General features: G+C 39.0%; 1 protein-coding gene across 2 annotated transcripts in view; it reads left to right on the forward strand.

Moving 5' to 3' along the window:
* The window catches only part of Hprt1 (hypoxanthine phosphoribosyltransferase 1), a 40798-nt gene extending 37923 nt beyond the window's left edge, over positions 1-2875 (forward strand). For both annotated transcript variants that reach the window (XM_077106777.1, XM_077106778.1), the window contains 3 exons: positions 1096-1142; positions 1320-1396; positions 2251-2875. In XM_077106777.1, the coding sequence (XP_076962892.1) occupies positions 1096-1142; positions 1320-1396; positions 2251-2298 (172 nt within the window). In that variant the 3' untranslated portion in view covers positions 2299-2875. The remainder of the gene's footprint in view (positions 1-1095; positions 1143-1319; positions 1397-2250) is intronic.
* The last annotated feature ends 9833 nt before the right edge of the window (positions 2876-12708 follow it).

Genomic DNA, 12708 nt, shown 5'->3' on the forward strand with positions numbered 1-12708 from the left:
AAAAAATCACTTAAAATTGTTATGTTTCCAGCAAGATTCAAACAATTAAAGTTTTAATTACTTAAAAAATTTACTTTTCCAGGTGTGGTGGCACATGTCTATAATCCCAGCAACTCAGGAGGCTGAGGCAAGAGGATCATAAATTCAAAGCCAGCCTTAGCAACTTAGTGAGACCCTACTTCAAAATAAAAAATAAAAAGGAATAGTGACATAGCTTAATGGTAAAGTGCCTCTGGTTTCAATCCCCAGTACCCCCCGCCCCCCCAAAAAATTTTACTTCTAAGATGGGTATGGCTCTCAGCTACTTGGGAGACTGAGGCAAGAGGATGGGGATTTCCAGACCAGCCTGGGCAACTAAGTGAGACCATGTCTCAAAAATAAATTAATTAACTTCTACACTGATGGTATATAGCTCAGTGGTAGAATGCATTCTTAGCATGAGCATGGCCCTGGGTTCAATCCACCACACTGTCTTCTCCCTGCCCAGAATTGGTTCCTTTAGCATGCTAGTTATTGGCCTAAAGTTCCTCTTTGTAAGCCCAATATTTTTTTTGGGGGGGGGGGGTACCGGGAATTGAACCCAGGGGTGCTTAACCACTGAGCCATATGTACAGCCGTTTTATGTTTTATTTTTGAAACAGAGTCTTGCTAAATTGCTTAGGGCCTTGCTAAATTGCTGACACTGGCTTTGAACTCACTATCCTTCTGTCTTAGCCTCCTGATATGCTGGGATTATAGGCATGTGCCACTGCATCTGGCTCTCCTAAACCCTTTACATTGTGGGGATTATATTTCCAGGAACTCAGGACCCAGAGCCCTTTTTATCTTTGCTTATTGACATTCCCCACACATTTGTCCTCCTGATTAGCTGTTCTTCACTGGACACATGAGTGGGTAGGATGCAACTCTCAGAACTGCCTATGAGGTGCCAGGTGGACAGCTGCATTTTATAGTCTTTTTTTTTAATATATATGTTAAAACTAACATGGTATGCTAAATGCAAATTAAACACTATTTAGGAACATTAATGTCCTCTTTTGTAGTGCCCTTTTATAGTGTTTCCATATGCCACATGTCACACTTTGTATTTAACAGCTTGCTGGTGAAAAGAACCTCTAGAAGTGTTGGATATCGACCTGACTGTAAGTGGATCACTTTTTTTATCAAACATTTAGCTATCTTTAACCTAAAAAAAAAAATTGTACATGTAGTGACTTAGAGTTGCTTTAGAGAAAATTTTTAGACAAGGAACATTTGCAAGCATTAAATTTGAAAGTGATATTTTCTGTACCTAAATGATGAATTATGATTCTTTTTAGTTGTTGGATTTGAAATTCCAGACAAGTTTGTTGTTGGATATGCCCTTGACTATAATGAATACTTCAGGGACTTGAATGTAAGTAATGCTTTTTTTCCCTCACTCTCATTTTTCAAAACCCACATAAAAATTTAGGAAAGAGAAGAATTGTTTTCTCCTTCCAGCACCTTGTAATTTGAACAGACTGATGTTTCCCATTAGTCACATAAAGCTGTAGTCAAGTACAGACGTCCTTCAAACTGGAACTTGGCCAGGCTAGGGTGACAATTCTTGCTGGCTGAAATAGTTGAACAGCTTTAATATACAATAACTGTCTCATTATTATTTCAGATGATAAATGTAGTTATAAATAAGAAATAAATGTTCAAGTTTAAGTCTTTTAATTCACTCTCCTTCATATACCCGCCTCCACCTCTGGAGGCAGATGTCCCATGGATCTGTTTATGAACGTGATTGAGAAAGATTTAGGAAGACTGCTCCAAGGACACTATCTTGAGCAGGTTATATATATATATATATATATATATATATATATATATATACCTTTATTTCACTCATTTATTTTTTTACGTGGTGCTGAGGATCGAACCCAGGGTCCCATATGTGCGAGATGAGCACTCTTACCACTGAGCCACAACCCCAGCCCCAATGAGCAGGTTTTTTATTTCATCTTTTTTCACCACTTGCCCTAGCCCCTAGATCAATATACCTATAATTCCATGCTTGTTTTTCAGTTACATATTAAGATGAAAAAATAAATCAAACTAAGGGGACAGACTACTGCTTTGTTTCCAAAAGCCACTCTTCCTAAGTTACTGGCCTAACATACAATAGTACTACCTTTGTTTGTTTACTAAGAACCCAGCATGCTTTTCTTGCCTTTCATTTCAGAATACTTTTCTAATGTGAAGTTCTGAATTTTTATTTTATAGCATGTGTGTGTCATTAGTGAAACTGGGAAAGCAAAATACAAAGCCTAAGATGAGAGTTCAAGTTGGGTCCAGAAACATCGGGAGTCCCATTGACATCACTAGTAAAATCATCAAATGTTCTAGTTCTGTGGCCATCTGCTTAGTAAAGCTCTTTGCATGAACCTTCTATGAATTTTATCTGTTTTGTATTTTAGAAATGTTGGTTGCTGCATTCCTGAACTTTTAATTTGCACTATGGGCTTAGAGACTATCGGTTGATGGATTGTTGTTTAACTTGTGAATGAAAAAAATCTCTTAAACTACACCACTATTAAATGAGAATATTGAAATTGTATCTGTAAGAAACATTGAAAGAGAAGATATATTAGTTTTTTAATTGGTATTTTAATTTTTATATATTCAGGAAAGAACAGAAGTGATTGAATATTGTTAATTATACTACCATATGTATATTAGAAAAGTAAGAAGCAGTTTTCACATCAATGACAGCATCTAAGAGGCTTTGTTCAGTCTAATAAACCTGTTTCAGTAGTGTTGACTACATCTTCCCGCCTGTTCAGATTATTTCTGGTGAATCTTTGTCAACAGTTCCTTTTAAATGCAAATAAATGAATTTAAAAATGTACCACTTTTTAATTTTTCAAGGACTGTCTTTAAGATAACCTATACATACCTATCTTTTCTCTGTAGATTAACTTAATATAGTTTCTATTAGTTACCTTTTTAAGTTTTAGTAGCTAGTTTAATGGTTATCTTTCCCAAACAGCAAGTATTGATTGATTATGATGGAATGGGTTGGTGGAGCTAGCAGAGTTCCTACCTCCTTCAGAGACTAAATTTCAGACACATTTGACTCTGCCAACAGAACATGCCTTTCTCTTGGAATTCTGAAGTTGTTCAGACTGTGATCTCACCGACATCTCAACAGATTGTTTTTAGACATGTCCTGTTATAACCTAATCATATACCTAATCATAATCATTGACTAGAGAACAACAACAACAAAATCTCCTTTGTTTTCTAGGAGCAGGGGAATAGTTTTACACCAGAACTCCTACTTGCTTTTCTATTGCAGGTGAGGTATGAACTAGCAACCTTGTGAGCCATCTGGCTATATTTATTCCTTTCAAAATTTGCTGTAATTCCCAGCAATAAAGTAGGGAGCTTTAAATAATGTTAAATAACAATTTTCTCTAGTCTTAGAACTTCTTGTTGAGAAAATATTTCAATTCTATTATCTTATTTGACCTTTATAACCTTTAAGGTTGAGATCAATGTTAAAACATGAATCAACCAGGCATGGTGGTGCACACCTTGAAATTCCAGTGACTCAGGAGGCTGAGACAGGAGGACCACAAGTTCAAAGCCAGCCTCAGCAACTTAGTGAGGGAGGCCCTAAAGACTTAGTGAGACCCTGTCTCAAAACAAAAAGGGTTGGGAATGTAATTTAGTGGTTAAGCACTCCTGGGTTCAATCTCTGGTATCAAAATTTAAAAAAAAAATCTAAGAAATGTGATGGCAATACACAAAATAACTTCTGACTTATGTCTTCCCCCTGCAAATGTCACCTCATTAATAGTGTCAACTCATTAATAATGTCACCTCATTAATAGTGCATCCCGCTCCCACTGCTAAGCCTCCTTACTCTCCTTTTGATCATACTGTTACCTTCTACTGTGTTGAACCATATGAAGTTACCATCTTTGTAGGTAAAAAACTATTGGCAGTTTTGAGTGGTATAACCCAATAATATGGCATATGATTTACATTTGCATTTATTGTTCACTATCTATACTCCACTCTCACCCCTATTAGAATGCAAATCCCATAGGAGATGCAGATACTGTCATATGTCTTATTCATTAATGTATACTTAGTGCCTTGATCAGAGCTTTGCGACTAGTAGAAGCTCATGGATTATTGAATGAGTGAATAGTAAAGGATTAATTATCTGCTACAGTGAATAACTGATCATTAATTAGTTGCTGCGGTGCAGGTAAAACAGGACAGTGGCCTCACATAGCAAATGCTTTATCAGCATTGATCATTGCTGGAAATCAAATGAGTGTTCCAGGATGTTAGGTACATGGCTAGCAAGTGGCAACACCAAGATTTAAACCTCAATTTGCCTGATTCAAAAAAAAAAAAAAAAAATTTGCCTGATTCTTGGGTCAATATCATGAAGAAGCTAAACTTTCCCCTTCTGATTCAAACTCTAGTTTGTAGTTAAGTATAATGATTAACTGGTGACCCAATCCAATCCAACCCAAAATGCATGTAACTACCAGGAAGAAAAGCATCTTTACCAAACCGTTATGAATTCCCTTTTTATCAAAACACCATTCCTCAGACCTCCTTTTCTTTTTTTCTTTTCTTCATACCAGAATTAAACCCAGGGGCACTCCACCACTGAGTGACCTCCCCAGCCCTTTTTATTTTCTATTTTGAGACAGGATCTCACTGAGTTGCTTAGGGCTTTGCTAAATTGCTGAGGCTGGCTTTGAATTTGTGATCCTCCTATCTCAGCCTCCTGAACTACTGTGATTATAGGCATGCATCACATGTCCACCTTAGACCTTTTCTTAACATGAATTTTAGGAATACAATTTTAATAATTTATTTTTTTAACCTTTTTTGCAGTACTACGGATACTCAGGGGAGCTCTACCATTGAGCTCCATCCTCAGCTGATTTTATTTCAAGATTATCTTGATAGTTGCCCAGTCTGGCCTCCAACTTGCAATCCTCCTGCCTCAGTTTCTGAGTTGCTAGAATTACAGGTATGCTCTATCATGCCCAGCTTCTTTAATCAACTTTGAACAGATCAAATTTATAAATTAGGGGAAAGGACATGCTGAAAAGAGCCAGAGTCATTTTCAGGTTGATAGTCCAGAGGAAAGAAAAAGTAAAATTAGAAAAAAATTATTTTCCCAGGGCCATTTAATATAGGAGCAAATGGTCATAAATATCACACCTTAGAGTCAGGTACGGTGGCGCACGCCTGTAATCCCAGTGGCTCAGGAGGCTGAGACAAGAGGAGTGCAAATTCAAAGCCAGCCTCAGCAACTAAGGGAGGTACTTAGCAGCTCAGTGAGACCCTGTCTCTAAAACAATATAAAAGAAGTTTTGGGGATGTGGTTCAGTGGTTGAGCACCCCTGGGTTCAATCCTCAATACCAAAATAAAGTAAAATAAACCCTTTAAAAATATCACACCTGGGGCTGGGGTTGTGGCTCAGCGGTAGAGTGCTCACCTGGCATGCACGAGGAACTGGGTTCCACCCTCAGCACCACATAAATGTAAAATAAAGATATTGTGTCCACTTAAAAAACTTAAAAAATAAATATTTAAAAAAAATATCACACCTTAGTAATCCCTTAGGGTTTCCCTTTCATTACAACCCTGTAGACGGAGTGTTCATAAATAAAGGAAAATGAAATTCCATTTAAGTCTATTTAGGGAGATAGAAAACTGTACATTTTAGGAATATTACCAATCATTCCTGTAGGAAGGCATAGGTGGTGCACACCCATAATTCCAGGTATTTGGGAGACTCAGAAGGATCTCAAGTTCAAGGCCAGCCTCAGCAACTTAGTGAGACCCTGCATCAAGGTAGAAATGTAGCTCAGTGGTAAACATGCCTGGGTTCAGTCTCCAGTACTGCAAAAGAAAGAAAACAAAAGAGAGAAGATGACCTGTAGTACATACTGGTGGGTTCCTTTTTAATTCCAGGTATAAATGATTTGTGATAACCTGACCTACTGCTCTACCATTAGCTTGTAAAGTCAACTGATGTCCTTCCCTGCATCTGAGATTCTAGAAACACACAGCCCCCTTTGTGTTCCAAGTACTAGAGAAGACAAGCAAGTTTTTGGTTTTGTGGAGATTAAGTCTGGTTGGTGAAAGGAATAGTAAACAAAAGCATTTCAAATAGTGACAGGCTGTAAAGAAACTATAAAAACAATGTGCTAAGTCCTGAAGAGTGGCATCTTTCCTTAAACAGAGTGATTAGGTAAGGTCATGGTTGGGCTAAAAGGGATTAGAGAAGAAACCAGCTATAGGGAAAAGCTAGGAGAAAAGAGTTCCTTGCAGTAGGAATAGCCAAGCAAAAGAAGCTGAGATAGTGACAAGCCATCTGAGGTACTTGACAGGAGAGTGGTAGAACCTGTGACCAGAGAGGAAGTCCAGATCCTGACCATGGGTGACCTTGAAGGCTATGGCAGAGTATGACTTTTCTGCATTCCACAATGTGAAGGCCCTGGGGGTTTTAAGCAGATTTTATTTGCATTTTTAAAGGCATAAGAACCTCTAAGAGCTCTTCTGAAAGCAGGGGCTTCAGAAATATTAGTAATACCAGTGATAATTATTTAATATGTTTAATATATATCACATGTTATGCTAAGTGCTTTATGCACATTAATTTATTTACAGCACATTTCCCAGAGAAGGTCGAGACCATCTCACATGTTTGATGACCAAATCAGTGGAGAGAAGAGATTGAGTGAAGCGAAGCTGCCATGAAAAATTGGCCATAGTTTCTTACCTGGATTGTTATAGTGGCCTCTGTCCTGATCTCCAGCAGTAGGATTTCTTGAACCCAGGAGCTCAAGGATAGCATGGATAGCATAGCAAGTGTCCATCTCAAAAAAAAATGGTCAAGGGCTGGGGATGCGGCTCAAGTGGTAGCACGCTCGCCTGGCATACATGCGGCCCGGGTTCGATCCTCAGCACCACATACAAACAAAGATGTTGTGTCCGCCGAAAACTAAAAAAATACTAAAAAATAAAAAAAAAATGGTCAAACTTGAATCACTCTTTGGCTAGAATTGCTCTCATAGCTCCCCATTTTGCAAGGAAAGTCTTTTTTGTTTTCCAGTCCTGGTGATGAAACCCAGAGGCACATTATCTCAACCACATCATCAGTCCTTTTTGTTTTGTTTTGAGATAGGGTCTTGCAAAGTTTCCCAAGCTGGCCTTGAACTTGTAATCCTCCTTCCTCAGATTCCCAAATCACTGAGATTACAGGTGTGTGTGCCACCGTGCCCAACTCCAAAGTCCTTTCACTGATGGAGAATCTGCTCTTCCCTGCCTCTCACCCTGGTCACATCACTGCCCCACAGGCCTGCTGAGCAGGCTCTGTAATCCCTCCTCTTACCTTTCTTTCACTGCACAGCTTTAGCCAGAGCACTCTCAACTGGTCCCCCCTTCACTCTTCCTTACTATTCAGACTGCCCTGCAGTGGTCGTGATCTTTAATTTTTAATAACTTTTTTTCTTTTGGGAGGAGCATAATCTTTTGAAAATATAAATGTGATCACATCACTTGCTTATCACCTAAGAAAACTACTAACTGAAAAAACAAATATGGCCTGCAGACCCATGTGTTAATTAGCCCCTGCTTGCTTCTCTATAATCCTCAACTAATTATCCTTCTCCTGTTCACTTCAACCACACTGCCATCCTTTCAGTGCCTTAAACTTGGCAATCTCCCCCTTGCCTTGGGCCTCTGTAACTGCTCCTTCCAATCTCCTCCCTGCCCCCCATCAACATGGCTGGCTCACAGTTATGTCACCTTGGTGAACCCTGTTCAGACCTCCCTCTCTAACAGCCTCAAAGTCTCTCTCCATTAATTGCCTCTTTAATTTTCCTAATAGTCTTTATTACCGTCAAGTGGTCTTTAGCAACATCTATAGCTCCTCAGTTGGACTTGCCATTCTGCCATAGATTCAGTTGGGAAAGAAACAAGCCCAAGTACATACAGATGGTTTACTACTTAGTATGACCAAGAAAAGCAAAGTGTCGATTCCCCATATCTCTAGTCCCAGAGGACCACGAGAGTGGTGGGTTGCTCTGTCATGGGGGAGTCAGCTCTAGACTCCAGCTTAATGATTTTATGGCCTGCAGCTGTACCCTATGTGGAAAGGCAAGATCAAAAGTTCCATACCTTAAGAACCAGGGAGACAGATGAGAAACTGCCTCATGACAGCCCCCACAAGATAGGGAGGTGGGTGACAAATGGCCTTGGGACAGCTGCTCACAAGATTGTTCATGTTATCATGTTTCAGTGAAGATCATGGGGCATTGCTCCAAGACAAGCCAGGCTGTACTTGACCTTATCTACGAGGCCTATGTGCAGACATCCATGGCATATCCTCCTGTGCACTTTAATCATCTCCAGATTACTTATAATGCCTAGTTCTAGCTCAACAGAAATGCCACACAACCAGTTGTTGGATTGCATTGTTTATGGAATAATGATAAAAAGATCTACTACAGATGTAATTTTTTTTTGAGAGGGCAGGTACGGAAGTTTGAATTCCGGGGCTTTTCCACTGAACTACATCCCCAGCCCTTTTAATATTTTTTAAATTTTCACACAGGGTCTCACTGCATTGCTGAGGGCCTTGCCAAATTACTGAGGCTGGCCTTGGAACTTGTGACTCTCTTGACTCAGCCTCCCAAGTCACTGGGATTATAGATGTATGCCACACCCCCAACCCAACTGATACTTGTGTGTGTGTGTGGTGCTGGGGATTGATCCTTGAACCCAGGGCCTTGTGCATGTGAGGCAAGCACTGTACCAACTGAGCTAAATCCCCAGCCCCCAACTGATTCTTGTACACTTGAAAGTTTGAAAACTACCTACATAGATGAAAGGAAAGTTTTCAATATCAGTAGGATTACAGGTGTGTATCACCATGCCTGGCTTGTACTAAACACTTGAATCCTTAAGAGAACTCTGATAAAGAAGTTTTGTTTTATTTTTTTCAATTGTCCCATATTTATAGATTAAGAAAAGCAGGTCCAGAAGGTTGCAAAATTTTCCCAGATCATACAGCTCATAAGTGGCAGATGAGGAATTTGAATTGAGACAATTTTATTCCAGAATCTGCCCTCTTAGTTCAGTTCTGCTTAACCTATAATGTGCAACTCTTGTGTAGAAAGTCATACACTGATACATCGAGGAAAGCACTAGGCTCATTGGAGGTAATAATTCCAAATGACTTATATTAAACACAGCTTTTTGAGGTCACAGCTGATCTTTAAGAATGTAAATTGCCTTCCTCTGGCACTAGACAACATTGCGAAGACTTATTACAGAGTTTCTCCAATGTGCTTTTCAGGTTTTTTTTTTTCTGACTTATTTTATAATCCTGTGGGCAACTTTAGACAAAAAAAAAAAAAAAAAAAAAAGATTTTTTAGCATGAATGATTGTGTGTACTCTTTACCTTTTTAAAAATCTGTTTTCACTGTCTTTCGTATTCCTATTTCCCTTCCTTCCCTTCATTCCCCTTTGTCTAATCCACTGGACTTCTATTTTCCCCCCTTTGTTGTATGTTAGCATCCGCAAATCCAAGAGAACATTTGACCGAGTTTTGGGGATTGGCTTATTTCACTTAGAACAAGTCTCTAGATCCATCCTTTTATTGGCAAAGTCATAAAGTCATTCTTTTATGACTCAGTAATATTCCATTGTGTGTATATGCCATATTTTCTTTATCTATTCATGTACTGAAGGGCATCTAGGTTAGTTCCGTAGTTTAGCTATTATGAATTGAGCTGCTATAAACATTGACGTGGCTATGACCCTGTAGTATGCTGATTTTAAGTCCTTTGGGTTTAGACCGAGGAGTGGGATGACTGGTAAAATGGTGGTTCTTTCAAAGTTTTCTGAGGAATCTCCGTACTGCTTTCCAGAGTGGTCGCACTCTTTACCATTTTAAAGTGTGAATTTTATAGACCCTTCAAACTACTTAAAAAAAATAATAGTTTTTTTTTCTTGTGGTACTGTGGATTGAACCCACAGGTATTCTACCACTGGGCTACATTTCTTGCCCTTATTTACTCATTTAGTGTGCTGAGAATTGAACCCAGGGCCTCAAGCATGCTAGATAAGCACTCTACCACTGAGCTACATCCCCAGTTCCTTTTTCATTTTTTATTTTGAGACAGGGTCTTGCTAAATTGCCAAGGTTGGTCTTGAACTTGCCATCCTTCTGCCTCAGCTTCCCAAGTTACCGGAATTACAGGTATGCACTACTGCATTCAGCTAAAATAATGACATTTTAATGTTTTTTCATTATTATTTGTAACTTCAAACATTATTGATAAACTGTCAAATTAAGTTTCAAGTTTTCTCTTTGTACAATAAGGACATACTTCCTAATGGACTTTCTTATTATGATTCAGGGCTAAAGTGACTTTCAAATTTGGTAGTTTTCAGTAGAACTTCCTTTCCTAAATTTTTTTCTTTTCTTTAATTATATAATATTTGAGAATGCTGAAATCAAAGGTTCAGTTATTTTGCATGTGGATTCTTCTGCCTGGAACTTCTTGTCCTGAATCTTGGGGAATGGTATTAGAACCCAGGATCTGGGCACTGAGTGTGCTCATTGCTATTGGGTTGTCATTGCTTCTAGATACTCCCAGGGGATAAAGCTAGGAAATAAAAGCATGCATACCAAGCCATGCATATATGCATCTCTGTTTCTGTGCCTATTTATCATAAACATTAACATACAAATGAGTTCATACTGCCATCCACTCTAATTCACACCAACAGTTTCATTCTAGCCTTCCCTTTTTCCTTATTTCTTCTTGAAGAATTTCTTTCTACAATAGTGGAAAAAGTGGCTCTCATTATGTACATTTGTCCCTTATTGTTTAACTCTAGTATTATAAAGTAGTTACATTTACCTGTAACAGATTTCTTAGCCAGAATTCATTATACACAGATCTTTTGGTCCTAAGCTTTCAGTATCCAATCAAGCACATTGTTTTTCAAAATCATTGTTGTTTTCTTCTTTATCTCTTTTAAAGTGGCTATGGTACTATGGTGCAGTTTGGTTTGTTAGTATTTGTATTTCAATTAGGCCCCAATTCTCCATATCCTAGTTTTCATTCATTATTACAGTGAAGCATAATAAATAAGAGGTATACAGAAAGTTCTACCCAGAGGAGTTTTGTTCCCTCCTTATCCTTCCCATCCTCTCCTCACTATCCCTACTTTCCAGTCTTTTTTCCATCCATTTTATGGGCTTCATTCTCCTTGTTTTGTTTTTGTTTTGTTATTGGTTTTTGGGGGGTTCTTTGTTTTGTTTTGATACTGGGTATTTAATTCAGGGACACTTAACCACTGAGCTATATCCCCAGACCTTTTTATTTTTTATTTTTTGACAATGTTTCACTAATTGCTGAGGCTATCAAAATTGCAATCCTCCTTTCTCAGCCTTCTGAGCCACTAGGATTGCAGGCATACACCACAGTAGCTGCTAGGCTCATTTTGAATGGCAGTTATAGTTTGACCAAATATTCCTATAGGCACTTTGTATGTATTGCTTCATTCAGGGTTCACATCAAGCCCTTGAGAAAGGTACTGTTATTACCCCCATTGTTTAGATAAAGAAGCTGAGTCCCAGAGAACAGATGTATTTGGTAGACAACCAGTACTCCGTCTAAGATTTTTCTGATGCTAGGGTCAGTGTGTAAACCACCATGTTGTTCACCTCTCCTTTCTTTTTCCTTCTTTCCTTCCCTCCTTCCTTCTTTCTCTTTCTTTCACTCCCTCCTTTCCTTCCTTCCTTCTTCTTATTTCTTTTTTTGGTGCTGAGAATTGAGTTTAGGGCTTTGTGCTTGCTAAATGCACTATACTACTGACCTACACTTCTAGCCCCCTCATCTTTCTTAAAATTGTCAAAGCCCTCCTCAATCTGGGTCTTTCTGAAGCTCAGCACTTCTGAAGTCACCACTCTGCAAGCATTCTGATAACTGTGGGAACCTTGTTTTAGCTATTCAGGTGTTCTGTGTGGTTACAAAAGGTCCATAAGGGACCAACAGATCTTTGGTTAGAACTTGGGGGGAGATGTAGCCTTCAGTCAGTTTCTGACTCCATTTTCAAAATGTGGGATAACAATTCTATGAATAGAAAATGATTGTCTAATTGCCTAGGGTGATATGGGCTAAAGGAGTGACTAAATTTGGTAGATAATTTTGTGTCTCAGGCTCTGTGCTGGTTGTCTCAGGCTTAAGATGAGTACACACAGTCCCTGTCCTCAAGGGGCTTGGGGTCAAGTATACAAGTAACTCTAATGTAAGACAAAGCTGAGGTTCAGGCCTGGAAGAGAAAGGCATGGCTAGTGCTTGCTGGGAACAGGAAGGGGAAGACTGGAGCATCCAGGAAGAAACAACATTCCAAGGGAGACTTTAGGAAAGGTTGACAGGAAGGCAGGCAAGGGGAAGCTTTCAGCCAGCAGGTCTACTTGGGCCAACAGAGAGGTGTAAAAAAATCACAGGGCAATGGGGTAAATGGTGAGTAGCCTCATTTGGTTGTGACAGAGATGTAGTGATAAGGGAGAAAGCTAGATGGGTAGATTGGGGTTATTGTAAGGATCTTTCTGCCAGTTAGGATGTTACAGATCTTCCAGTCAGGTCACCTAGCTCAAACTGGCTTGGACAATAGA

The sequence above is a fragment of the Callospermophilus lateralis genome, chromosome X, assembly GCF_048772815.1.
Source record: "Callospermophilus lateralis isolate mCalLat2 chromosome X, mCalLat2.hap1, whole genome shotgun sequence".
NCBI classification, from domain to species: domain Eukaryota; kingdom Metazoa; phylum Chordata; class Mammalia; order Rodentia; family Sciuridae; genus Callospermophilus; species Callospermophilus lateralis.